The 26,926-nt window shown below is 47.0% G+C and overlaps 1 protein-coding gene across 12 annotated transcripts in view; it reads right to left on the reverse strand.

Annotated features, from left to right (window-relative positions):
- Window positions 1–26,926, reverse strand: part of Snx29 (sorting nexin 29) — a 413,817-nt gene that overhangs the window by 69,100 nt on the left and 317,791 nt on the right. For 10 of the 12 annotated variants that reach the window (XM_039086859.2, XM_039086858.1, XM_039086860.1 and 7 more), the window contains 2 exons: window positions 26,442–26,497; window positions 22,233–22,314 (listed from right to left, as the gene is read on the reverse strand). In XM_039086859.2, the coding sequence (XP_038942787.1) occupies window positions 22,233–22,314; window positions 26,442–26,497 (138 nt within the window). Of the gene's footprint in view, window positions 1–18,485; window positions 18,585–22,232; window positions 22,315–26,441; window positions 26,498–26,926 lie in introns of those variants that run through there. The other 2 variants (XM_039086863.2, XR_005489945.2) reach the window with 2 other exon arrangements.

Consider the following 26,926-nt stretch of genomic DNA (forward strand, 5'->3'; position numbering starts at 1 on the left):
GCCAAGGAGACAGTTCACATCTGCTGCACTAAAATAAAACTCTTGGGACCAAGAGGGGCTATAGCTGAGCACCTCACCCCAGCTCCCAACTGACTGCAGCTGCCACCCCATGAGCAAGGTTGATCCTAACTCCAACCCCCATGACCAACCAGGTGTAATAGGCTTGGGTTCAGCCCATCAGCCCAGCTTGCATGGGCCTAGAGGGCAGAAGGACTGGCACTTAGTGTCTTCATTGCGGGTGCATGCTCTGCTCAGGAAGCTGTAGACTGTGGACAACTGTAGAAGCTCAAAAACACACTATCATTGTTACAGAGACCCAAAGCCTAAGTCAACCGAGACAGACCACCCAGATCCTGCTCCTCCCAAACGGAGAAGTACCTCTCAGTCAAGAGAGAAATATTCATGACTATACTGGGTTCTGAACCAATGAGCTCCAGAGGTCGGCAGTGCTAGTAAAGATGTGGTGGCCACAGTAGTGACCACATCCCTCTGTTATGTCCCTGGGACCTCGGCACATACAAGGAGGCTCCCAAGGGTGCCTGCAAGAAGGTCTGTGGTCTAGAGGGCTTGCTCCATTTAATGGTTTGACTATCTCATTGCTGCCCTTCTAGCAAGTAGGGTCATTTTCTAAACTAGAAAGACAACAGTTTGAGATGTGAAGGAACAGAAGCCTGGTGGAAGTGTGCTTCTGCCAAGAGCTTTGATTCTCTACTCTGGAGCGTACCAGCTGAGTCCTTCCAGGCTCTAACTCCATGCTTACTTCCCAGGGCAGGAGAGAGGCATCCCACTTCTCTTCAGCCAAAAACCAAGCATGAAGACCCCACAGCACGGCAGCCAGGAATCTGCCTAGCCCAGCAGCAGGGTGTCAGACGCAGGGAGCAAAGAAAGCCCAACTGCCCCCATCAGCTGTTTGGTGTTTGGTTTTTTTTGGTGGTGATGGTGGTGGTGGGCTTTTTATTTTGCTTTGTTTTGGGTTTTGGTTTGTTGAGACAGAGTTTCTCTGTGTAGCTCTGGCTATTCTAGAACTTGCTCTGTAGACCAGGCTGGCCTTGAACTCAGAAATCTACCTGCCTCTCCTCTCAAGTGCTAGTATTAAAGGTGTGTGCTACTACTGCCAGGCACCCAGAGCCTGTTATAAAGGAGCTGGCACTGTGGGCATCACCAGAAGGTTCTGTGAAGTGGGGCCATCTCTTGGCCTACTTTACTGGCCCTTAGGCAGGATAAAGAGAAAGGATAAATTTCTCCCTCCCCAATGCTGGACCACACCTAATTCCAGGTCACCAGACATCCTGTTCTAAAGTTCTCAGGTTACAAGTGGCTGCCTCCAAAGCCCAAGCGTCTCTACTTCCTTCTATAGTCAAACAGGGAAACAAAGCAGCTGCCTACAGTTTACTGTGCTGCAGCGGTCTGGTCAGCAATCCTCATTATCTTATGAACTTATTTCCCTTATTGCCTCTACTTGAAAGGAAAGGAAACTGAGGCTCAGAGAGGTCAAAAAGGTCGCCCAATACCATCCAGAAGTTGGTAGGATGGGCTGGAAGTCAAAGCACTTGAATCCAGGGCTCAAACTCTTGCTCTCTAGCATGTCAAAGAGCATGGAATGACACCATCAGAGGGACTTTCCTATCAGCTTTAGGAAGGGCACAGGGCATGGGGATCTGCATGGAAAGTGACTGTGAAGACACCCAGAGCCAAGGTCCCAGGGAAGAGACAAGGGCAGACCCTGGCAAGCAAGGCATGCAGGAGGCAGAGGCCTTCGGGCACAGACCAAACTCAGGATGAAACAGTTGGGCAAAGAGTTAAAAGCATCTGAGGCAGGCATGGGGTGTCAGGCAACTCCTTTTCAGCTCTGAGGTTTAGAACTGTTTGTGGAAAGGACAAGGAACTGAAGACTTTCTGTAGGATGTATAACTCTAATTAAACCTGAGGCAGGAGACTCTTCTGTGTAGACTCCAGTGCCCCCTCCAGACACCTTTTCTCTTTTTACTTTTAAAAAGAGGTTTGTTTATTTTATGCTATGGGTCTGAGTGTTTTGCCTGTGTATGTGTGCATACATCCTGGAGATGACTGAGGGGCCGGGGGTGATGGGAACTGACCCTGGGTCCTTTGCAATAGCAGCCAGTGTTCTTAACCCTTGTACCATCCCTCCAGCCCCTCCTTTTTCTTTCTTTTTTAATTTCAAAAAGTTCTCAGAGCTGCAGCTAACCCAAGTGGGAAGATAGAAGAAACTGCTCACCCAGAGAGCGGCTCTGTATCTTCTAACAAGTTGCTCATCCTGGGAACAGAGCTCTACACTGTCTCCCCAGCAGAAGCAGGAGAGGCAACTTTCCAGAAGAACACAGTGGGGTTTGTGTGCTGTAGCTCAGATCTAGAAAACCCCTAAAATCCCACAGAGTAAAGGCTTGCTCCCTGCTGTGAGCTGGTGGAGCTCTGAAGATGAGGGCAGATGTGGACATAAGGTCATTAGGCCTTGCCCTCAAAAGGGAGATGGGGCTATCTCCTCCTTTCTTCCTCTTTCATTCCAACTGACTATGCACTGAAGACTCCAAAACCATGAGCCCAAACAACTTCCCCTTCATAACTGACTGTCTCCAGTGCTTTGCTGTACTGATGGAAGGCTGACTAACAGTGTCCCTCAGAACATATTACCCATTTCACCTCTACCTACCTCCTCTTCTACAGTAGATACCAGACAACCCGGTTCATACAAAAGGAGTCCATCACTGATCTTTGCCAAGGCAGCAGAGTCAAAAGTTCTGGGAAGCACTCCTGCTTTGCCCAGGGCCTTCCTCCTCAGGGAAAATGTAGAACCCATAAGAAACATGAAGAGAAAAGCCCAGAATGGTGACAGGCATCCTGCTTCCCAACCACATCACAGGTCAGACCCCACACCCCCTGCCCTTCTGTGAGTCTCCATGGTATTCTCAGCTGTGTGAGCCAACAGCCTTCCCTTCACCTCTCAAGCCACCCCAAAGCCTACTCCATGAGACCCCAATGAACTAGCCAGGGTCCTGTCATTGTCAAGTGAGGAATTAGACTAAGCTGGCCTTAGACATGGACTTCACAGTAATAGATAGGCTGCCTGCTGGCCTAACAGAGGATAACGGCTGAAAATAACCATGCTGCTGGAGTTATCACGTGCTGATGGTCCCTTTAGAATGGGGCCCACCCTTCCTTCCTGATCACCCTTACAGCTACCTAAGCAACCCTCATCTGAGCTAAGGGCTGAGCCCCTGCACCAGGTTACAGGCCTGGCCAGTGTGAGCTCCCACTTGCTGTGGGCATTTATGATGATAGCAACTACCTCCAGACACCATCAGCTCCTCAGATGCTCGAAGACAAGGGCAAGGCTTAGAAGGTACAGATGCAAACTGCTGTAACACTGCCTACAAACGCTCCCCATTCCACAGGGGGCAAGCCCTGCTCTCGCAGTTCTGACTTATTCTTCCTGATCCAGTGAAGACAGCCCTTCCCGACCATCTCACCTGAAACAACCTTTCCCACAATGCTCTGCCCCTCGTACCCCATCCTATGCCACTTTCTTTCCAGCAGTGAGTGATGAGTAGCTTCGCTGTGTCAGACAGTGGTGGGCACACGTTCCTGGGAGCAGGCATCTTATCTGGCTAGCCTCACTGGCATAGGCCAGGCCCAAAGGCCTTGCGTGTCCATGTTAGCAGGCTCAGTGGCTGGCTGGGAAATGGGATGACTGGATGAAGGAACTTCCAGAAAGAAGCCTGTGAGCTAACCCTGTGCTGTGAGCCTTGTCTGGCCGTTTTGCTCAAGGGTGTGGGCAAGAGTGAGAGACTGAGGATAGTAGCACCTAACACTGAGAAAGCAGAAGTTTGGGCTGACCACTTCATGACTTGGCTCAGTTCAGAAGAGAAAACATGGACAGACCCACTTTCTGGAAGTTTTTCTAAATGATCAAGCTTCTTCTTTTTTTTTTTTTAAAGAAAAAATGTCTATTTCACTTTTTTATGGGTTCCATCAAAGTTACATATTTTTTTTATTACACCACAGAGCTGGGATCACCATTCCTACCTTGTAGATCAATATCTTCAACATTAAACAATAAAAGTTTCAGCCTCCAAGGAAACAACAATCTAATAACCTATCACCCTCCTCCTCATAGGCCTCAGGGCTTGGGGAGCTGGGTGCTGTTCTTGGCCATGCAGCCTTGACATCATAGCCTGTTTCTGGTCACTCCTCCAACTCCTCTCATTCGTCCCAGCCCTGCTCTCCTCTCCGGACAGGACCATACTGTTCTCTCTACTGACTGGTTCCAACTCGGTATCCATACCATACCCTCTGCTCAGCATAACAGTGCATGGGGCACTTCCCACTGCTCTCTAAGAGTGAGGCACCCCTCAGCCCATCCCCATTAGCTCCTGCACAGCAACTCTGCAGGACTGATAAAAATAACCAGCATGTGGCTGAGAGATGGCTCCATCGGTCAAGGGCCTGCTGCACAAACATGAGGACCTGAGCTATGCTCTGCAGGATTCACGGAAAATGGGTGTGGGGTGAATGTCCATCTAGCACCAAGCAAGGAGAGACCTATGGATCCCCAGGGCTCACTGACCAAACAATCTAGCCAAACAAATGAGCTCTGGGTTCAGGAAGAGACCCTGTCTCTAAATACAAAGTGGAGAACAAGAAAGACAAATACATGCTCACATATAAAAATGTGCTTGCGCGCACACACACACACACACACACACACACACACACACACACACACACACCATGATCAATAACAGTATGACTAGCTACAATAGGTACAGGACACAGACAACATTACAGGTAAGTGAATTCTGGATCACACCATTTTGCTTATCCTTCAAGTCTCCATAAATTTTGTGGCCGATCCCCATTTTACAGAAATGAACTATGGATCAGAAACGTTAACTTATTAGAGAGCAAATTACTATCTTGGGACAAAGCTGAGATGTGAACTCAGGAGTACCTAACTCCAAATCAGTGTATGTGATTCCAGGTCCACGGCTGCTCACTCCTCAGGTCCTGACAGCCAAGTGCACACCAGCTGATGTGCCTTCCAGAGGCTGGGACCACAGTCACCACTACTATAATCATTAGGATTACTTTGGTTTCATGAGACAGCTCTCACCATGTAGCTGGCTGGCCTGGAACTGTTATGCTGCCCCTGCTGCCCCTGAACCTAGAGACTTCCCGCCTTAGTCTCCTGAGTGCTGGGATGGGTGAGTGCCCCTACATCCAGCTCACAGGTATAATGAGCCTGCAGGATGAGTGGTACTGTTCCGGTTATGTGCATAAAGTGTTTTCGAAAACAGGCACACGCTTAATGGTAAAGGTGTTTGCTGCAAGACTGAGGACCCACATAGTGGAAGAAGGGAACTGACTCCCGCTCCTCTGACCTCCACATACACACCATGGTACACACTGCACACACAGGGATAAATGTGTGCAGTCATTTTAAGCGTAAATAAATTGCCCACTGTGACTGGGTTGGGGTTCATGTCTTTCTTCTCCACAACTTTGACTTTCTATATCACACAGCAGCCCAGTCCCCCAGCCACAAATCTATCTATAGGGAAGAAAGGAAGGGGTAAAAACAGAATAGGCATGGAAGTCATTATGGCTCCCAGAAATGTTCATGACATTAAGGATGCAGGATAAAGTGCACAGAGAAGGAATTTGCTCTATCACCCCAGTGTGTTGCATGCAGTTACACACACACACACTCACCCCAGCGCGTTACACACACACACTGGGAGTGGTGACCTGGACATGAGGTGTGGTAAGGCAATTTCTATGTTAAGAAGGGGACAGGTTTTCAGATGAGGGAGACCAGTGTAGAGAAGACCTGCAGGTGCTCCCTCCAGTGCTGTCTTTGCAGGGAACTGAGTTCTTTCCGTTCCTCTAACTTCCCAATTTCTGTATGACAGCCACACACTAATTTTGACAGTTTTAACTTTCACCTTTCTTTTCTTCTTCTTTTTGAGAAATTGTCTGCTGCCAGCAAGGGTTGCACCCTACCTGACTTGCACGCTGGGAATGGGCACTGCTGGGGGCTGATTAAGGCTAATCTAAGACTTTCAAATGTCCAAATTGTCTTTGTTGGTTTCTTTGAAGTGACTAATTTCATTTTCTATTAAACTTATTTGCAGTTCAAAACCTTGTTTTGATTACATGTTTGGTGTAGTGGCAAGGCTGCAAATATGGACAAATCACATTTGCATGAGGGCTGCTGAGGAAGGGGGTTCTCTTGTGTGAGAAAGGGAAAGAAACATGAATGCTTAACCGTGCATATTAAATCTAAACCTCCTCTCCACTCACATTCTCAGCCCCTTCCACATGCATGCCTGTGTCTTGACAGGCAGAAGGTCCACCTGGCAGGAGCTACACTGTGGCTAACTGCTGAGTTAGTGCCAACACACTGTCACAGGCCTGATTTTCCTGAGCCTCTGCTATGAGAATCAACTGGCTTCTTCCAGGACCTTCCCAACCATGAGGCCACTTTCAGGAGGACACATGTGGCTGTGTCAGCAATAGAAGAAAGAGGAGTCACTTGAGGCTGTGTCAGCAAGCCCTTGAGAACCTCCTTCTTCAACTTTTCTTCACTCTGGTTGGCTCTGCCTTTGAGGACTGTGGGTATAGATTGGTCCTTACATTTCCCTTCATTATGGAGCACAAGTAAGACCAAAGCTTTGCCAAGATCACACTTACTGATTACTTAACCACCATGGTCAACTGAGCAGAGATTCACTCAGTGAATCTTGCAGCAAAGGCATTTTCTCCTTTCATTAAATAATTAAATTTATTGAATAAATTAATTGATTTTGAGACAAAGTCTCACTTTTTAGGCCACGTGGGTCTGAAACTTACTATGTAGTTCAGACTGGCCTAGAACTCATGGCAATCCTCCTGTGTCAGTGTCAGCCTTAGTGCTGGGAATACAGATATGAGCTACCATTCTGAGCTGCTTAGTATCTCGTTTTCTTTATTACTTTTTGTTTAATAAAGTAACTAGTTTGAGGATAAAGAAAATAAAGTTCAGTAAGATATAGTGTGGAGACAGTTGGTTGCCCTGAAAAACCAAACGGAGCTCCTCCATGTGAGCCATATATGCACACAGCTCCATCTTTCCATTGAATTTCTTTACTACTATGTGCATTTTTTTTAACTTTCAAAAAGCTGGGAGTAGACTACAAATTCTCCAACTGATTTTCTCCCATTCTGGCATGTGTAATAAATAACTCTGCAAGCTAGTGTATGAGATATACAACCCTATCTAATCTCTACCCATCTTCTGGTAATCCTAACACTGCTTGCTGAGGTAGATTAGATTAGATTCCTTTGGTGGTTCAGAGTCCCTCCTGGAGAGCTCGCCCCAAGGGAAGGTCAGGTCTGTTATCACTAGTCTGATGAGTTCTGTGAGTTCTGTGGAGGGACGCTATGTTGTACCCTTCTGAGCAGAGGCTTCCAACGCCTAAGCATGGTTTGCCAATTCTTTTCTCCCTTCAGCATGACTGAGGACTTCCCCTTAGCTCTAAAATGCTGGCAGAGAGACCTTGTGACACACATAGAGTGACCCTTGAGTGTAGAGACAGAGTTGGAAATTGATATGTCACAAAACCATTGTAAACTTGGAGGATCTGAAGGTTGCTTGTCATAACATCAGAAGCTGGCCCATAGCAACCGATTGCTCGAGTATTAAAGTGAGAAACAACTAGAACACTGTACTAGGTCTCTAGCTGATGCCAAGGGTTGGTCCTGCAGTCTTGGTGCCTTCCCTGAGCCTCATCGGCCCACTGTGCTGAGAAAACACAACAGCACCTCCAGCAGCTTGGAGAAAGGTGGGCTTCCTAAGCTCTCCATTTGTCTGAGAATTTTCTACACAACCAAAACATGCAGGTACATAACATAGGCTTACAGATTAAACATTTGCAAGAAATAATTTAAAACCCTATTTTAAAACATTTATTCTATACATAAAATTTTCCCATTTGTGAAAGATAAAATCAAGCTTGCAATGCTAATGAGATAGATCTGCATTTACATGAGGCATGGACTCCTGTCTGAATGCTCAATAGAGCAGGACCTAGGACATCTTCAACATTCTTCAGAGTTGACTGATATTTAGCTACTATGACTCTCAACACTGACAAGACCAGGTATAAAGATACCGTACAGAAGAAGGACAAGAGTCACTTCAGAAATTATTAGAAAATCCTAATTTCAACCCAAAATTCATGAGGATTTTTCATGAAACTCATATCAGCAACCCAAACAGCAATCTTCGAAATTAAACATTCGAGCACAATACAACTTCAAGATATAATTTATACTGAGGACTTTGGGAGGGAGTTATTGAGTCTTTCTGGATGGAGCCTTTATGCATCTACGAGTGCCAAACACCTTCCATGTATCTTGAAAGCACTGTTCTTCATGACATACAACAGGCTCGAGTCTCAGCAGTGTTCCAGCATCACAGTGCTGTGCGACATGGTGACACTGGACTCAACTACAAGCTGGACTCTGAGTTACTCTTCAGGCATTTTACTATTCACAGCACTTTCCTGCTGCCAAGTTTCCCATGGTTCCCAGACTCAGCTCTGTGACCCCTGCATATGAGACATAACCCACAGTGTGAGATCTGGACTTGGGTGGGTGAGAGCACCTGGGTGTGACCCCTGCATATGAGACATAACCCACAGTGTGAGGTCTGGACTTGGGTGGGTGAGAGCACCTGGGTGTGACCCCTGCATATGAGACATAACCCACAGTGTGAGATCTGGACTTGGGTGGGTGAGAGCACCTGGGTGTGACCCCTGCATATGGGACATAACCCACAGTGTGAGATCTGGACTTGGGTGGGTGAGAGCACCTGGGTGTGACCCCTGCATATGAGACATAACCCACAGTGTGAGATCTGGACTTGGGTGGGTGAGAGCACCTGGGTGTGACCCCTGCATATGAGACATAACCCACAGTGTGAGATCTGGACTTGGGTGGGTGAGAGCACCTGGGTGTGACCCCTGCATATGGGACATAACCCACAGTGTGAGATCTGGACTTGGGTGGGTGAGAGCACCTGGGTGTGACCCCTGCATATGGGTCATGGCCCACAGTGTGAGATCTGGACTTGGGTGGGTGAGAGCACCTGGGTGTGACCCCTGTATATGGGTCATGGCCCACAGTGTGAGATCTGGACTTGGGTGGGTGAGAGAACCTGGGTGTGACCCCTGTATATGGGTCATGGCCCACAGTGTGAGATCTGGACTTGGGTGGGTGAGAGCACCTGGGTGTGACCCCTGTATATGGGTCATGGCCCACAGTGTGAGATCTGGACTTGGGTGGGTGAGAGCACCTGGGTGTGACCCCTGCATATGGGTCATGGCCCACAGTGTGAGAGCTGGACTTGGGTGGGTGAGAGCACCTGGGTGTGACCCCTGCATATGGGTCATGGCCCACAGTGTGAGATCTGGACTTAGGTGGGTGAGAGCACCTGGGTGGCTGGTTTTCTTTGGCCGCATCTCTGACTTTCAGCACTGCTTAGGAGACTCGTCCATATTGCTGCCCCTAAATGCAGATCTGGTGCTACCTGGTGCCCCACTGGATGAATGGATGGCTTACACATGTGCTTTTCTATGCACATGCTTGTCACAATTGCTATCCTGCCTTATTATGTGGTTTAATAGTTTTTCATCACTAAATCTAACTCTTTAGTAACAAGAACTTAGTATACCTTTCTCCTTGCTGCAGAGTCTCAGACAGAAAAAAAGAGAGGGGAAGACATTGAAACATGACCCAAAGGAAGGGCCTCCCCCCAAGCACAAAGCTAAAGTTACCCTGTACCTTCAACTCTTAGTCCACCCCTAGGTCCTTAAACAGTTCCTGCTTCACAATGCTAATTAATATATTAAGATGCCATTAGTCATAATGCGCAGATACCCAAAGTCTCTGAGCCTATCATAGAAGGCTGCTTAGTAAGATTCTTGATGCCTGGAAGTCCATGCTTCCCACATGAGAACAATGTCATCTCTGTTATATAACCACATTCAAGAGATAAAACTTTCCTGTTCAATTAAACTATCACTTTCGATTTCTTTGTAAACTATGCTTGAATAGAGTAAGAGGAACAGCTAAACAAAAACCAAAGTCTCGTGCAAAACAGAGTCAGAAAACTGGCCGTGGGAGGCCTCACAGCCCACCGCTAGCAAAACAGCCTCTACCCTTGATGTCTCAAGGAAAAGCAGAAAGGGAGACGCTATTGCAACATGGGGTCAGATATGCCTTGGCTTCTGGCTGCTGAGAAATACACTGTCCTCCTTTCAAAATAGAATCTTTCCCCTCATGCATCTAACCTGAAATCTGGACACATGCAATCCCAGTGTCACCTGTGCATGTCTGCTTATCCACTAATTTAATAAATGTTTAGTGATACAGACTGATCAAGGCCTAGGGAAAGGTCAGTGCTTATAGACCAGCCAGAGTCAATGGACAGTGTTCAGTTATAGAAGCAAATTATCTGTGTCAGAAAGGACAGCACTTCAAAGAAGCTAAAGCAAGCATGTGACTTCAGGTAGAGGTGGTGAGGACAGCTTCTCAAACCTGGGAATGTTTGGGGATGAGAAGAGAGTCAAAGCAAGAATGAAGGCTAAGATTCTAAAGGAATCTGCAAACTAAATGGGGTTGTTGGACCAGGTTCTGCAGACTCAGAGGAATAGCTGGGTTGGATACAGAATTTTCTCTCAACAGCAAAGTTTCCCAAACATTTCATGACATAATTTTAACAGAGTCTGGGTGTGTGGCCTTTTTCTACTCCTGAAGAAAACAGGACCACTGTAGCTACTGCCATTGTTTTCGTCATCGTCATCGTCGTCATTACCACCACCACCACCACCACTCCATCACCAATAACAACAACCATCATCAGTCCTCAACCACCATCAACAATTATCACCACTGTCTACCATCATCATCATCATGATCATCTTATCATCAATCATCATTCATGAACAATCATAATCAACCACCTAAGTTACATCATCAACCATCATCAATCATTATCAATCATCACTATCAATACCATCAATCATTATCAACCGTCACTATCATCATCATCAGCCATCACTATCATCAATCATTATCTACCATCACTATCATCATCATCAAGCACTGCCATCATCACTATGATTATAACATAAATAACCATCATCACCATCAAGCATCATCACCATCACCAAACATCATCATGCCCCACCATCACAAATCCTCAATACTATCAATAAATACATCACCACCACTACCATCATCATGGTCCCTCTTCTCTATTTGGGAGCTCTGTTGAAGGTTTTGTCTTTTACGGTCGATGGTAACACTATAAGGGAGGGCCCCAAGATCTCAAGTCTGTACATAGATGTCATGACTCTGTCTCTCTCCAATTAACTGTGATTGGCAAATAAAGATGCCAACAACCAAGAGCTGGGCAGGAGACACAGGTGGAGTTTAGATTTCCCAGACCATGGGGAAGAAGAACATGCAGGAGAAGAGGAAGAAGAAGAGGCCATGGGATAAGAGTCAAGGGAAGGTGGCCCTGAGGGCTGCCCAGTTGGAGCTAAGAGCAGCCCAGATGGGACATAGTAAATTGTAATACCTTGGGATTGCTGATAGGAATAGAGACTAATGGCATGGAGGGTGGGCAGCTACCCATCTACTGTGATGCCTAAGGCTTATTACACATATAACGGCTGTGAGTGTGTCTGTCACCCAGGAACTCAATAACCGAAGGCAGGAGTACAAACCCTGAGCTGGGGTTTTAAATAATTCATACTACAGAGCTCCATTAAGAAATGTTGGGAGCTCAGGCCAAGAAGATGGTTCAGTTGCTAAAGTGCTCACCTTCCAAATGTGAGAACTTAAGTCTGGATCCCCATAACCCACACGAAAAGCTAGGCATGACAGTATGTATCTGCAATCTAAACAACCATGAGATAGGAGGCAGAGACTAACAGATCCAAGTTTGCTGGCCAGCTTGGTGACTCTCCAGGTCAATAATGATAGGCCCTGTCTCAAACACAAGAGTGGAAGGGTAACACTAAGGTTGTCACATGACATATGTGGACACACCTGTACAATGTGAACATCCCCTGTGCACACATGCATGTGAGCACACACAGTGGTTGCTCACTGCTGTGGGACTTTGGACATGTACTTAACCAACTTTCTCACATATGAGAGCGCTGCCCCGTGAAGTGGTGGTGCAGAACAGGACTTATGTATGTGGAAGGCTTAGTAAACAGCACTTGCCTTATTCACATTTCCCTGTCCTTTCTTCATAAACGCATTAGTGCAAAAGGAAGTACGGAAGAGGCAGATTTGGTGACACAATTCAGTCAGTGAAACTTTCTAGCAGATGACTTCCTTTTGCTAAGCTACATGCCTGTTTCCCTTTGGCCTCTTCTTCTGAGGTGTTCAAAGTCTGTTTCTCTCCTGGGTTCCCTGCTCTGTACCTGTGCCAGCAGTATTCAGATCCCAGAGCTGAGATCCCTTGTGCCCTCTACTCTACCACTCCTGACTGAGCACACTGTCCCTGGGGGCGCCAATCTCTAGGTCACATTCTCCACAGCCTTGTCTCTCTGTCCCTAGAAAACAGTTTCCACACGGCTGCCAAGCCAGGCTGCCTCTCCTAGCTCTAGACAGTAGAGCAGTCTGACAGTTGCCACTGCTGGGAAACCTGGCACAGAGCTTGGGACTCACAGTCCCTTGGGAGGAGGCTGACAGCACAAGGAGCTAACCTCTCAAGGTTGGGCTTGAAATGCTTTTCTGAATCTGGGCGAGAGGGAGGCAGAAATGCAAAGCTTTAACAACAGTTCTGCCTCCTCTGCCTCATTAAGAAACCAAGACTTTTGAAGCCCAGCTCCAAACAACAAAACCTAAAAGCTCCCAGCCCTCCTGGTATAATGTGGTGGCTCAGAGATTAACATGATGTGAAGAACTCCTGAGGCTGGAACCAATCAAGGTCCAAAGGCAGACTGTGGGGAAGCTCTCCCAAGCCAGAAGGCACTTATTCACTGCCACATGTCTATTTCTTCAAACCAAGAATAAACTAATCATTACCCCTGTGCCACATGCCTCCAGGAAGCATCCGTCACATAAACACAAACTGTAGGAGCTGACATCTGAGCAGTCACATGCTGCTGCGAGACAGCTCCTGCACACTGCCTCCTGCAACTTTAGGATCAGCATTGGGCTGAGCAGCAATGGCACCAGCAGGTGAGAAGCTGTGGCATGATGGCACCTGTTCCAGAAGCTTCCGCATTCAGCCCATATAACAAGGAAAGAGACAGGCAGATACCTGAATCCTACTGTGAATTTTATCTGGGCCGCAGCCAGGGAAGCCCTGGTTCTTAAATTCTTGACTGGAAAGAAAAGTGTGTTTACATGTGCATGTGCATGTGTACATGTGTATATGGAGGACAGAGGATAACCAATACACCAGCTGATGTCCATCTCCCCCTCTCATGCAGAGTCTCTTACAGGCATAGAACTCACCCACAGGTGAGGCTGGTTGCCTAGCAAGCCCCAGGGACCTCCTGTCTCTACCCTCTCCCAGCACTGGTACCACAAGACACATTACACACCAGCATTTTTAGATGGATTTTCAGGGTGGAACTTAGGCCCTCAACACACCCATTCCCAACATTCTCATCACCAACTGAGCTCCAGAAAAAGACTTTTATCGTAAGCGTAAAACTATTGTGCCATGTGTCTACACAGACAGCCCTGTGGGTGCAGAGTAACTCAAACAGCAAATACACTAGCTGTGGGTACCTCGGAGGAACATGCCTGCAACAGATCTACTAACTGGGTCTGTCAATGCATGCAGAAGGCTCTGCAGGCACTATTCTGGAAGTTTCTAACCACACTGAGAAGACCTAGCATGATGCTAAAGAGGACAACACAGTGAATCCTGCATTTGACAATCACTGTTGTTTCCCCAGGACTCAGGACATGCCTAAAAAACAAAAGGTGTTTTGCTAACTTTTATATTCTGACACACATAAAAACGCCTGCTTTGCCTAAACTCTCACGCTACCTAGCTACAGTGAGGAGTCTGGAGCCTTCAGTGTACAAAGACGACCATGGGAAAGCCTGCTGACAGCAGCTCATTTGTGGGTCTCCCCTTTTGCTGGGCTCCATGAAAATAAACCACTCTGCTAACACTCGACAGGAAAACACCCAGCCTGGGAAGGCCTTGTTACAAGCATTCAACAGAGAATCAGTGGGAAAAGTGGGCACAAGAGAGGACAGATGGATGGCTGGGCACTGAAGAATTTGATACAAAGATCAACTCTTACACAGGCAGTGCATCAGACGTACAAGGATAGGAGAAGCATAATCTAGGGTGTAATGTCAATAGAGACCCAGGCTCTTGTTATAACACTTCATCCATCCACCAATCTAGCAAATGTGCATCAAGCCAGACTGTGCTGGGCACTGGGGTCAATGGGAAACAGTTGGCACACAGCTGGCACACAGCTGGCACACAGCTGGCACACAGCTGGCACACAGCTGGCACACAGCTGGCACACAGCTGGCACACAGCTGAACCTGAACATCGGTCATCTGAGTGAGCCTCCTTGGAGGCTGCAGGCCCTGGCCCACATGATTACATATTCAGTGCCTGAATCTAAAAGTCATGGAAAAGCCAGACCAGAAACCTAAACACAGTGGCTAGGCTATCTCAGCATCGGCTGAGAAGCTGGGGATGCCATCCTTGACTGCTCTTAGCTGGATGTGAACAAGTCTTCAGTCTCTAAGACTTGATTCTGCCAGAGCCTAGAAGACCACCACTACCACCACCACCACCTCCTCCTCCTCCTCTTCTTCCTCCTCCTCCTCCTCTTCTTCCTTTTCTTCCTCCCCTCCTCCTCTTCCTCTTCCTCCTCCTCCTCCTCCCCTCCTCCTCCCATGGACTTGCAGCTATAGGAGACATATACCCTGAAAGTACCATGCGCACATTGAGTCAGGCCAGTCATGGAACAGAGAGACCTTTTCCACTGGGGCAGCCTTGGTGAGGGATGTTGGCCTGCACCTACACATCAAGAACTACTGCAGTCTGGCTGTTCAGTGGGACAACTAAGAGTCCTCAGCAGCTCCACAGAAAACAGGAGCCTTAATAACATGGAGTTCATAAAACTTACCCTGATGCCTGGATCTTCTCCACTAGGCTACTGTAAGTATCATTTGAAAGGGTTTCCTGTTCCCTGCTGGCAGGGAGAGCAAGAGGCCAGATGCTACTCACAGTCCTGTGGCTGCAGGATAGCACTCTTAGCCAAGTGCATCATCAGAGTCCCTGCACCTGCAGTCTGGGAGCTGGGGCTTACAGAAGCAGTGTGGGTATCCTTTAATTCATTGTCCTTGTGCTTGTTCCCTGGTGGAGGATTCCCATGGGAGCTGGAATTTAGGACTAGGGTTGGCTGAGGAACAGGTGTTGGGAGAGGAGATAATGGAAGACAAGGCAGAGCAAGCTGGGGTCTGCCACCCTCTTCCTGTGACTACAGGACCCCATTGTAACATAGGCCACAGTGTTGCATCTGGATCTGAAACAGAAAGTGTGCTGGACACAACTACAGGCTACATTCTGTCGAGACTACATTAGCTTTAATGGAGGTAACCTTAATGAGGCTTCACTTCAGCTGGGACTGACACACCCCAGCAAATGGAAAATGACTCCTGGGCGACACGTTTGAACATTTAGGGAACCCTGGAGACAGCAGCTCTGACTGCCACCATGCATTCGGGATCTTTTTAGGTTTGAAGCAGGGCACAAATTATGTACCACAGTTAGTATTTGAATACTTGGCAGTGCTGTTTGGGGAGGGTATGGAACCTTTGTGGGCAGGAGGCATAGCTGTAGGGGATAAGTCACTAGGAAGGTTACAGCCTGGCTTACCTTCTAATCCTGGCCCTAGACTTCCTGTCTGCCATGGCTGTCTGACTAGCTACTGTCAGCTCCCTCCACCAAATACTAAGAGGTTCCGGCTGCCCTGACTGCCATGCCCTCCCTTCCATGATGGGCTATACCATCTAAACCAGGAACCCAGAAAAACCTTCCTCCCTTAAGTTGACTCTCTCAGGCACTTGGTCACAGCATGAGAAAAGCTAACGAATGCACCTCTGCTTCTCCCTCCTTCCTCTTCCTCAGGTGCCTCTCCATGAAGTCCCCACATGGAAGCCTCTCTCCTCTCAACAGACATGCTGCTTGCAAAGCTGTGATTACTCCTCCTCACCCTGCAATCTCTCAGTGACAAGGCCTGCTGCCCACTCCCACCACCTCCCCACCAGTGGCTTGCCTTGCTTTTGACTCTCCTGGAGACATTCTCCTAAAATCTATTATTCAACAAGTACACAGTTGGACCTTGCCCAAGCCCAAGCCCAAGCCAACTTCCCAACCCAAGCCATACACTTAGCAAATGATCTCCAAAGTGTAACCACTGAACCACGAGCACAGAAGAACAAACAGTGCAGGCAGTGGATCTCCACAACTAGCCACAGTGTCAACTCCATGTCCTATCTGCCAGGTCACTGGCCTGACATCTCTATGCACAGTTCTTTAGGGAAGGACTGTGTGGGTGTTCAGAGGCAGTCAGGGACAGCAGAGGACCCTGCTAGCCTGATATTTCCACCTCCTACTCCGTGCTACTGGGGACCTGATTTAATGTAATCTACTACATTTGACGACTTTCCTAAGAAAAAGACGGTCTGATACCTACCATGATGTGTTCACTTTTAACTGTAGCTGCTTATAGGTGTATCATATTCCTAAACATGAATATGTTGAAAACTGTAGCATTTGATGGCTAAGGAAGTCCTCCTTAATTCATTTCTCATGGTCCCGGGGCCTCAAAAAGTTCACATTCCAGTCCCCATCGTGCCCTCTGAGACTCTGAGAACATTACATCCAGTACCAGTTGCTATGACAGCAAGGACAGTGAGTGGTGGGGAAAAGAGTGGACAGAGACTTTGGAGGACTGTGGTCATGAGATTGCATAACCAAAACCAATCCACGCATCTGCCATGAGGTAGGTGTGTGGGTAGGGAGCACCATAGGAAGGACATTGAAAGCAACAAAGTCAGCGCTTGACCCTGGCCCAGTGGAAGTTCCTCAACCCTCGTTCACCTTCATCTGACACATGGGCCTGAGGTTGGAACACACATATGGTGACAGTGAGCGTCAAGGTGGCATGCCATCAACTCTCACCTGCCACGAAGCCTTCTGGGACCCCCAGAATCCCTCCCCCAGACACCACCCTTCACCTGCAGCTGCCCAAATGTAGGTCCTGGGTGTCTACCACATGCCTCAGAGGCCTCTTCCTTGCAGTCCTCTGGGCAGGTCATATAAAAGGCTTGACAGACTTGATGCCAATAAAGGTTTTTCAGTATCAGAACATGCCTAAAGTCATGTGGCTACATGAAACTGTAAAGGGTCATGTCCTCAAAGATCGTATGCACGCACTCAGCCTTCACATGTTGTCACATGTGGCCATGTCCTGTCACTGGCACTATGTTCTGCAGTCCAGAGCCAGTGGCATGTAGGGTCATGAGAGGAAGCTCACTGTCAAGTCTGGCTCACCACCAGCTCTGCGTATGTTGAACACAGGCATGGTATATAGCAGGTCCTTAGTCATTAGCTTAGGGACAAATAAATTATACAAAGAAAGGAAAAAACCCCTCCTATTTGTAAAGATAAAACCAGGAGAGAATCACAGTGACACCTGAAGTCAAGAGACTCCCTGGGAGGCTTAAGTGCTCTAAGAGCAGCTGGGGCTACTGGCTACACTTGGTGCTATGGGAGGCAATGTTCCAGAAAAGGAGATTGCACAGGGATTTCTCATGGCCTGCAGCCATGAGAAGTTAGCCAGTACTAGCTGGAGAAAACAGTCAGTGCGCAGCAGGCCTGCACTAGGCTCTCCAGGGCACCCATGTTCACAGCAGATACAACAGGTAGCCCAGTATCTTCAGCCTTGGAACTGGTTGATGCTTTCTCCCAAATGGGAAATGTCTTGTTCTAGGGCTGATAAGGTTGGGGGTCCCTCCAGCCCACACTTCTGCACTGCAGTCCCCTTCTCTGAATACACTCCTGCTATCTTTCTTCCTTAGCAGATGCCCTCTCTCTGCAGAGCCACATAAAGAGGGAGTCTGAGATAACAGATACCTGAGGCCCACACCATCTTAGGAAAGAGGATGAAAGAGGGGCCAGGAAACCCAAGGCTTGGACTGTAAAAACATCACCCTCCAAGTCACCTAGAAAGCCGAGGCTTGGACTGTAAAAACATCACCTCCAAGTCACCTAGGCCCCAGTTAGCCATTGAGTGCCTATGACGGATTATGGACAGTGGAAAAATAACATTTCCAGCATCCTCCACACACATGCTCAGCTGGATAAACATTTAACTACTCTGGATACATACATTTCTTTGACAGTAGTGGGGAGCTTGAATACTGAGTGAGTCTTCGTAAGGTACCACCTTTCCTCTCAGCCATGACAACACCCTGTGGTCTCTAGGAAAGACAGCTATTCCTTACGAAAGGGCCTGGTGAAACAAAACAACATTGTACAAAGAAAACCTAATGGAGTCACACTTCTGGTGCGCAGATTCAAAGGCTGAACTTAATGTCATAGAGACAACAGATGCCAGGAGTACTTAGAGGAAAGGTACTTTTAAAGGGAGGGACTCGGGGGCCTGGAGCACAGTGCTAATGTGCCACTGCATAGCACCTGAGTAGCTGTGACTCTGCCAAAGGAGGGGGATGGTGGGTTGTTTTAAGATCCAAGATTACTCCTTAAGCATTCTCAGTTGGCCAATGGCACCGATCTCCAACCTGTTTGGAAGCTGGGTTATCTGGAGAATCAAATTAAACATTTGCAGAGGCATAAGCTAGAAATTTATTGATCATAGCAAACTTAATTACATTGTGTGAAAGTGACAGAAAATCAAACCACAAACACAACCACCTACTAAAAAAGAGAGGGAGGGAGGACAAGAAACCACTGTGCACTGAGGTGGCTTCCGTCACTGAGTCAGCATTTCATGTCTAGCTACAGCCTGTTGTCAGCCAGACATCAGCAGGCTCCGAAGAGTAAGAAATCCTCAGGATAAAAGTGTCAAACCAGAAACACACTGGAAGCCAGTGCCATTCCCATCCTGAAGACTGCCAAAATGCCACTTCTCACTTCAGTGCCCTGTAGGCAGAGGAATAGGAGCCTTTCACCACACTCCATAGGACTGGTGGCCTCTGCTAGAACCTTTTTTGGCATTAGCATGAGTGCAGGAGCTGAGGGTTAGTGTCTGTGAGATGTAAATAAACTGTTTTCGTGTCTCTGGCATTGGAGAATTCCATCTCTGAGCCATCCCACCAGGCAGGCTTCAGGCACCTGACAGTCCACCAACAAAACCAACTCTGAAGTCCTGCTATGACAGGAGTGGTCACTGACAGACAGCCAACACAACTTCCTGAGACAACTACTTCTGTCTGGCTTTTTTTGCCTAGCAGGCTAGACTCGAGTACATGAGTGTATATGCATGCACGTGTGCACAGCACACACGGCAGAGGTCCAGATGCCTGCCTATCACCTCAGCGATGCAGGTGACTTTTTTTACAGAAAAATCAGAGCCAAGGCTGGGCCCCTCCCTTTGTTATAAGGGCAGCTGTGCCAGCTGTTTTTCTAGGAGCTTCTAAAGAGCTTGATTCTACCCACAGTCAGAGCTGTGATTTGAATACAAACTGTATCCTGTAGGCCCACACTGAACACTTGCTCCGGAATGTTTGCTGTTTGGGAAGGCTGTGGAACCTTTAGAAGGGAGAGTCTGGGTGGAGGATGTGGGTCACTGAGGGTAACTTTGAAGCACAGCAACACTCTTGTGTAACCTGCATGCCAACACAGTCTGACCAGCCACCCGAGCTGCAGCCACCATTTCTTTCCTGTCTTGACATACTATGTCCCTCTGCAACTGTAAGCCAAAACAAATACTTCCTCCCTAAGTTGCTTTTTTCCCCCAAGGATAGTAGTTAAGATAGTAAGACCGGATCTCTAAAAATCTGGCAGGGGTGGCAATTTGAGCTAAAAAGCCATGTGTGCTGAAACATGTGCTTCCCTGTGTCTTTGTTCTCTCACTGTGAGACAGGACTAACCTCACTAAGTTGCTATGAGCACTGAAGGAGCCAATTCCCACAGCATGCAAATCAGTGTGGGGGCGGGGACCTGTGGCTGCTAATCACTATTTATATTACTAACAGCCTACCTGGCATCACCCTTGACTTCATGCTCTTTTCACTACTGCGAATTTAGTATTATTCTTTAAGCTGACTCACTTCCTATTTACTTAAAATTTATTTTTAAAGAAATTGTACCTCATTGTGGAACATGGGAAAATAGATTTGTGCCATAACTGAGAGGTAAATGTAAAAATGAATACAGTGGAAAAAAATGACACCTGTGGTCAGAGGAAGTGTCAGTCAGGAGCCTCCTGAGTTACGTAGTTTGGAGAAGAACAGGACAATGCTGGCCTCCAGAGACCAGACAGGCATCTCTAACCTGCAACTCACAGGCCACATATGTTCCAAAATAGTGACCACAGTGGCCCAACATTTTGTAGATAACAACATCCTTCTGCAATGTCAGACAGTTAGGCACCCACACTGGAAACAGTACAGCAGTGGTTCTCAACCCAGGAGTCTTGCAGAAGCCCTATGTGGGAGAGGCTCTCCCCAAAGCTCTTCGTCTGAACTCTGGTACTGTCTTCTAAACTTCTGTGCACATGAGACCCTGCTGTCCCCCTCCCTGGGAGGCACAGTTCTCAACCTGCATGGCCCTGTGGAAGCTTCTCCCCTGATAGAAATATTAGCTTTGCTATGCAACAACATGGCCGCCACAGGCACAGCTAGTGAGGGCCACAAGACTAGTGTGACCAAGGAGCAGATGGGCTCAATTTATTCAGCTTTAAATAATTTCAGTCTAAGCAGCTGTGTGTGGCTAGTGACTGTGGTGGGGACAAAGCAGTTGTAGTGAGAAAGCTGCACAGGGTGTGATGGACGGCGATCTCTCCAGCCTTCCTCACTCATTCCCTTTTTAGCTTCTGATGAGGGATAGGCATCTTTTCTTGTCGCCAACAGTGGAATTACTTAAAATGACCAATTGCATTTCCATTTCACAATGGCTGCCAGACTTCGGGAAGCTCAAAGCACTGAGGAGACCATGTTGGACCTCAGAATACAGTTTCTGCTTTTTTTTTTTCTTTTAAAACCTTTGAGTTTATATTTTATTCAATCCTGGTATATTTTCTCTTCTTTTGATCATTCTTTTCTAGGTTTCTCTGGAAATTATCTTGACTCTAAATAATGTGCATTAAAAACATCTTCTAAGCAATGCCCAGTGGTACCATTATCTAAACAAGTCACTTCTAGCCATTATCAGTGCCATGGGAAACACTCCACAAAGCTTCCTACAATGTTTGCAAACACCAGTCAGAAGCACTGTAAGACAAAGGCGAATGCATACCCATGCTATATACAGAACTAAAAACACAAACATAGAAATCTCCCACATCTGGCTGCAGACCACGTCCAGACTGCACGGGCCTTGCAGAGCTGAACCCTGAAGCAGTCGTGTGAACAGAGCTTAGACACTCTGCACACTTTGCTTATCAAGCATGTAGGGCCCATTCTTTTGCCATGGGTAACCTCACTGGGCATGGTAGCACACACCTATAATCCACACACTTGCAAATTCAAGGCCAGCCTATGCTACATACCAAGCTCCTTAAAACAACAACAAAAGCATAGTCTGGTTTCATTCGGGGCATCATGTCTCATCTTTCTGCGCTCAGACATGTGGTTGAGTGAGATCAATGCCAACCCAGGTACCAGCAATGGGTACAAGAAGCCTGACTGAGCCTAACCCTAACCCTAAGATTCATCCTTAGACAGGAGGTCCACAGTGAAGTATGACGTAGCTGTGCAGAAGCTCGAGTGTACGATGCTGCTGGGAAGCAGCCATCCAGGAACGGCTCAACAGAACACTGGCACTAGGCAATGACAGGAGGCACCATGCACATCCTCCTACTTGACCAAAGCCACACACCCCCTCACCAGGGCAGTTCCTGCACATATACAAATGGTGCTAACACGCAAAGCACCAAGGCTTCACAACCATGATGTCTGCACGAAACACAGGCACTTACCTGATACACGTGGTACGCGTTGGCTGCTTTGCCTCGGAGAAACACAGAGGGGATCCAGACATTGATCAGTGCCCGATTTGATCTAGATCAGAATAAAGAGATGAGAGGGGCCATTTTTATTTACCAAAAAAAAAAAAAAAAAAAAAAAAGGGCAGGTCAAGGGACTATTTTCTCCAATAAAAGGCATTTTAAACAAGACACTTATACAATAAACATGTTTAACACTTTCCCCTAAACCTCAGAAGACTATCTCTAAGGATTTTGGTTTAAAGGATATATATATATACATATATATATACATATGTGTATATATATGTGTGTGTATATATATGTGTGTGTGTATATATATGAATGATAATTTCTAGAGAAACATACAGAAAAAATGATCAAAAAAAGAAAATATATCAGGGTTGAATAAAAAGGATATATATAGATGTTTATATATATATGCATATGTGTGCATGTATTCATCATATATGAATATGAGAGCTATATATAAAGGATATATATATTTATACACACACACACTTACATATGCAGTGTATTCTCTAGAATAATGTTTGATCTTCAGTTCTTACTAGCTAAGTGACCTTGAAACTCAGTCACATCTGAAAAAGGAACACTAACAGGGAGGCATGGGAGGTCATATGCAGGAACACCCAGTTTCTGGAGCAGCCCATGGAACCACCTGCCTCTACACTACCTGGTTTCTGACCTTGATCTCCATTTCTACACCATATCTCACAAAAGCATTATCTGTGGTTTTGAAAGTGACTTGGGGTTGGGGAAGAGACAATGAAAAATAATGAATTAGAAAAACTCAGATGCCAGGTACAAATGCCTTCTTTGGGCTTCTCCAAAACACTGTATATAATGCATTCATACTTTAATTCGGTGTTCAGTTGAGGAACTGTTTCCATTGGTCTGGCCTGCGAGCATGTCTATGAGGCAGGTTAACTGCTAACTGAAGCAAGAGGAGCCGTCTGCTACAGACCTCACCCTGGGTAGGTAGGTCTGGTTGTGTGAGGAGGGTAATGAGGGAGGGGAGGAAGCTAGCGAGCAGCACAGCTCCCGTTTGTGCTTCAGGCTGCTGCCTTGCGGTCCCTGGAGGATGGGCAGTAACACATAAGCCAGAAGCCCTTTCTCCTGAGGTTGCTTTGGTCATGGTGTTTATCACAGAACAGAGAAGGTCACTCGGACAAGCAGTCTAAGGCAAGCAAGATGTAAGCTGAACTACAAGGAGGCACAGCTCACTGGCAGAGCACCTGCCCGGCATAAACCTGTGCCTGGTTCCATTTGCAGCACCATCAGAACAGAAGGCTGCTTCCTGAGGTCATGAACTGCACAGCTCCACATTTTATGTACGCTAACTCAATGCCAATGAGAACTATTCAAGATGCAGTTGGGGGCATTTTGGTTACATGACAGTTCTGCCTTATGTGACTTACGGTACGCAATGTCCAACCTGCCACAGCTCCATTAACCTCAAGGCAAGGGCTGTGGCTAACCAGGGAGAGGAGCCTTCCCGAGTACCCCTGCTCAGACCTTGTCAGCTTCCTGGGCCTGTAGCATAATCCAGTGGTTTGTGGAAGACTCCATGACACCATGTCCTCATGGTCTCCAGAGTGAAAAGCATTCTATCTTCATTAATAATAATGATGATAATGATGATGATGATGACGATGATGATGATGATGATGATGATGATGAGAACAATAACAACAACAACAACAGCAGCAACCCTCAGGTGAGCAGCCCTGGCACCTGTACACTCTGGGCCAAGGTGATGATCCCCTTCCAAGGGACAAGACACCCTGAATTATCAAAGTGCAATCAACAGTCCTGAGCCATCAACTTGGTCTGTGTATCCAGTGGCACTCCACAGGAAAAGGTCCCAAACTCAGACAGGCGCACCGAGTAGCAACGCCCTGGTTCCGTTCCTTTCCCCACACTTGTAAGGCCAGGGATCCTATAGAGCAGGCGACCCCCCCTGGTTCCGTTCCTTTCCCCACACTTGTAAGGCCAGGGATCCTATAGAGCAGGCGACCCCCCGCTGGGTCAAGCTCTAATTCCAGGCCGTCTACTGCACTGTTAGAACAGCTGCCTATGTGACGCTGCACATCAGCGCCACTGGTCCTCTGTCCTCCTCCTGTCTATCACTCATCTGTCACAAAACAGGACCTTCTATGTGGCAGATACAATGCAAAGTACAAGAGACAGAGAAGCTGAGAAGACAGATGTGGTTCTTCCCTTCACCAAGTATCTGTTCACCATAAAAGGGTGCAAATTACACAAGTTATTCTACATGGCCAAAGGAAATAATATGATTTCAGTTTTAAGATTTTATTGAGGCATGGTCTAACCTGAAGATTGTCTCATGTGTATTTGGGAAGACATCTGTTCTAGCTTAGAACCATAGGATCTACAAAGACCAATGTTAAAGGCTTGGGCCTCTGCTTGTGGCCCTGATAGGCCTCATTGGACCTTTAACAAGTAAGGCAGGGTGGAAGAGAACTATGGGGTCACAGTCTTTCCCTAATTCTCTTTGCTTCCCAGCACCATGAGATAGGCACCTTGCTGTGAGCCATCACATCCTGCCTCTGCACAGGCCCAGGAACCATAGAGCTACTTTACTATTGATTGAAACCTACAAAACAAACAAGCCTTTTCACACTAGACGCTGATTGCCTTAAATATTGTTATAATAACAAAGACCAGACTGACACGGGGTGCATGCTAGTGATGAAGTGCTCCATCTGATATATATCTATATCTACAGCTATAGTATCTATGACCAAATCTATATCTATGTCTACATATGCATCTATCTATCTATATATCTCTCTCTATATAGCTTTATCCATTATGCTATGCTTAACTGTGTTATAGGATTGCTCAGGTCCAGTTACCTTGCAGATCTTTCTAGCTGCTCTATTACTGGAAGTGGGATACGCAGCTTTGACTATCCTAGAACTGGCTTTGCTTCTGACTGTAGTCAGGGTATATATACTGGAGAGTCAAGCTCAGTTTTGACTGTGATCACCCCCCCCCACCATATCCATCTCCATGGCAACCTCCAAGACAAATGTCCTGTGCTGGCCACAGCCTCACTCCAGTTTCTAGCATACTCCACAAAGTTGGTTCCAGGACTTTAACCTTATAAAAGGGGTCATTAAGGCTCAGAGATCATAATGGCTTATCTGAGATCACAATGTTGTAAGTCCACTGACAAAGATTTCAACACAGAGCTCCTGGCTGTAAACAAAATGTTCTTTCCAATGTACTTTCTGAATGACCCTTTGTCTAGGGGCAGGACTTTTGTTGTTGAGACAAAGGCTCACTTGCGTCTGGCCAGGCCTTGAATTCCTGGGTCTGAAACTAGAGAGACTGGACATGCACCCACTGACCAAAACTAGGTGAGGAGGAGGAGGAGGAAGAGGAGGATGAGGATGAGGATGAGGAGGAGAATGACGACCTTCCTGGTGCTGGGCCTATGTTCCTGAGGGGCCTAAGGAGCCTATGGATCACCAAACAGAAAGTGTCTGAAGATTCCCAGTAGAGCATCCACACAGAATCAGAGACAAAAGCAGGGCAGTGCAGACTCAGACACAGACACAGACACAGACAGACACAGACACAGACACAGACACAGACACAGACACAGACACAGACACAGACACAGACACAGGCACAGGCACAGGCACAGGCACAGGCACAGGCACAGGCACAGGCACAGGCACACACAGAGACACAGACACACACACAGACAGACACATAGACAGACACACAGACACAGACACACACAGAGACATACACACAGACACACACAAGACACAGACACAGATGGGCTGAATAGCAGCAGGGAACATGGGGCTGTACGAAGGTGAAGAGTAGAGTGTGTGCCCTGTGCAAAAGGACCCTCTGGTCTGCTTAGCCAGCTGTGGCCTTTGGGAGTAAAAAGTTAAAACTCTATGTAACACCCCCAATTTTAAATGTCAGGTCAAAACTAAAATGATTTTAAGGCCCAAGAAAGAATAAAGCCATCACATTAGATGGCCTGAACCTCAGAAAACTTTCCCAGTTCTATCAACCAAATGGACTCATGTGGACCTCATAGGCCTTTCGGCCTTCCCTTGTAGAATTCAGGATGTGGGCCAGCAACAGGGTTCACTCTCTTAAGGCCCATCAAGAGAATTTGCATGGACTTACATTTCAAAATCCGACAAGCTCTGGTCTTCGGATGTTTGGCTCAAGTCTCCAGGCACCTGCAGTTGGGAAGAGAAAGGCAAGAGGGAAGGCATGCATTACTACAGTTTGCAGATTCACCAAAAGCTTCTGTCTCTCCTGTTCTCAAACACTTCCTCTCAGAATGAGAGGGAAAGCAGCTACTGGAAAACAATGAGATTTCATGGAGGGCTGGCTGGGGATGATGCTACAGTCATCAAAACTGCCGCCACGCACAATCTCAACTATCTTTACAGAAAAAGCACCCTTAATCCTGTTGAGATAATCACAGACACGTAAAAGCATGTAATTTTGGAGCCATAAAGGACTAATATTAGGATTGGTGACGTAAGATATCATCTGTGCAATGAAAAAAAAATCTATTGTCAGTGTGAGGAGTATTACCAATGTCAAACCTAGTATGTAAGCAAAAAAAGACCACTGCCCCCTCCAAATGGCTGTCCTTTTGC

The sequence above is a fragment of the Rattus norvegicus genome, chromosome 10, assembly GCF_036323735.1.
Source record: "Rattus norvegicus strain BN/NHsdMcwi chromosome 10, GRCr8, whole genome shotgun sequence".
Lineage (NCBI taxonomy): Eukaryota > Metazoa > Chordata > Mammalia > Rodentia > Muridae > Rattus > Rattus norvegicus.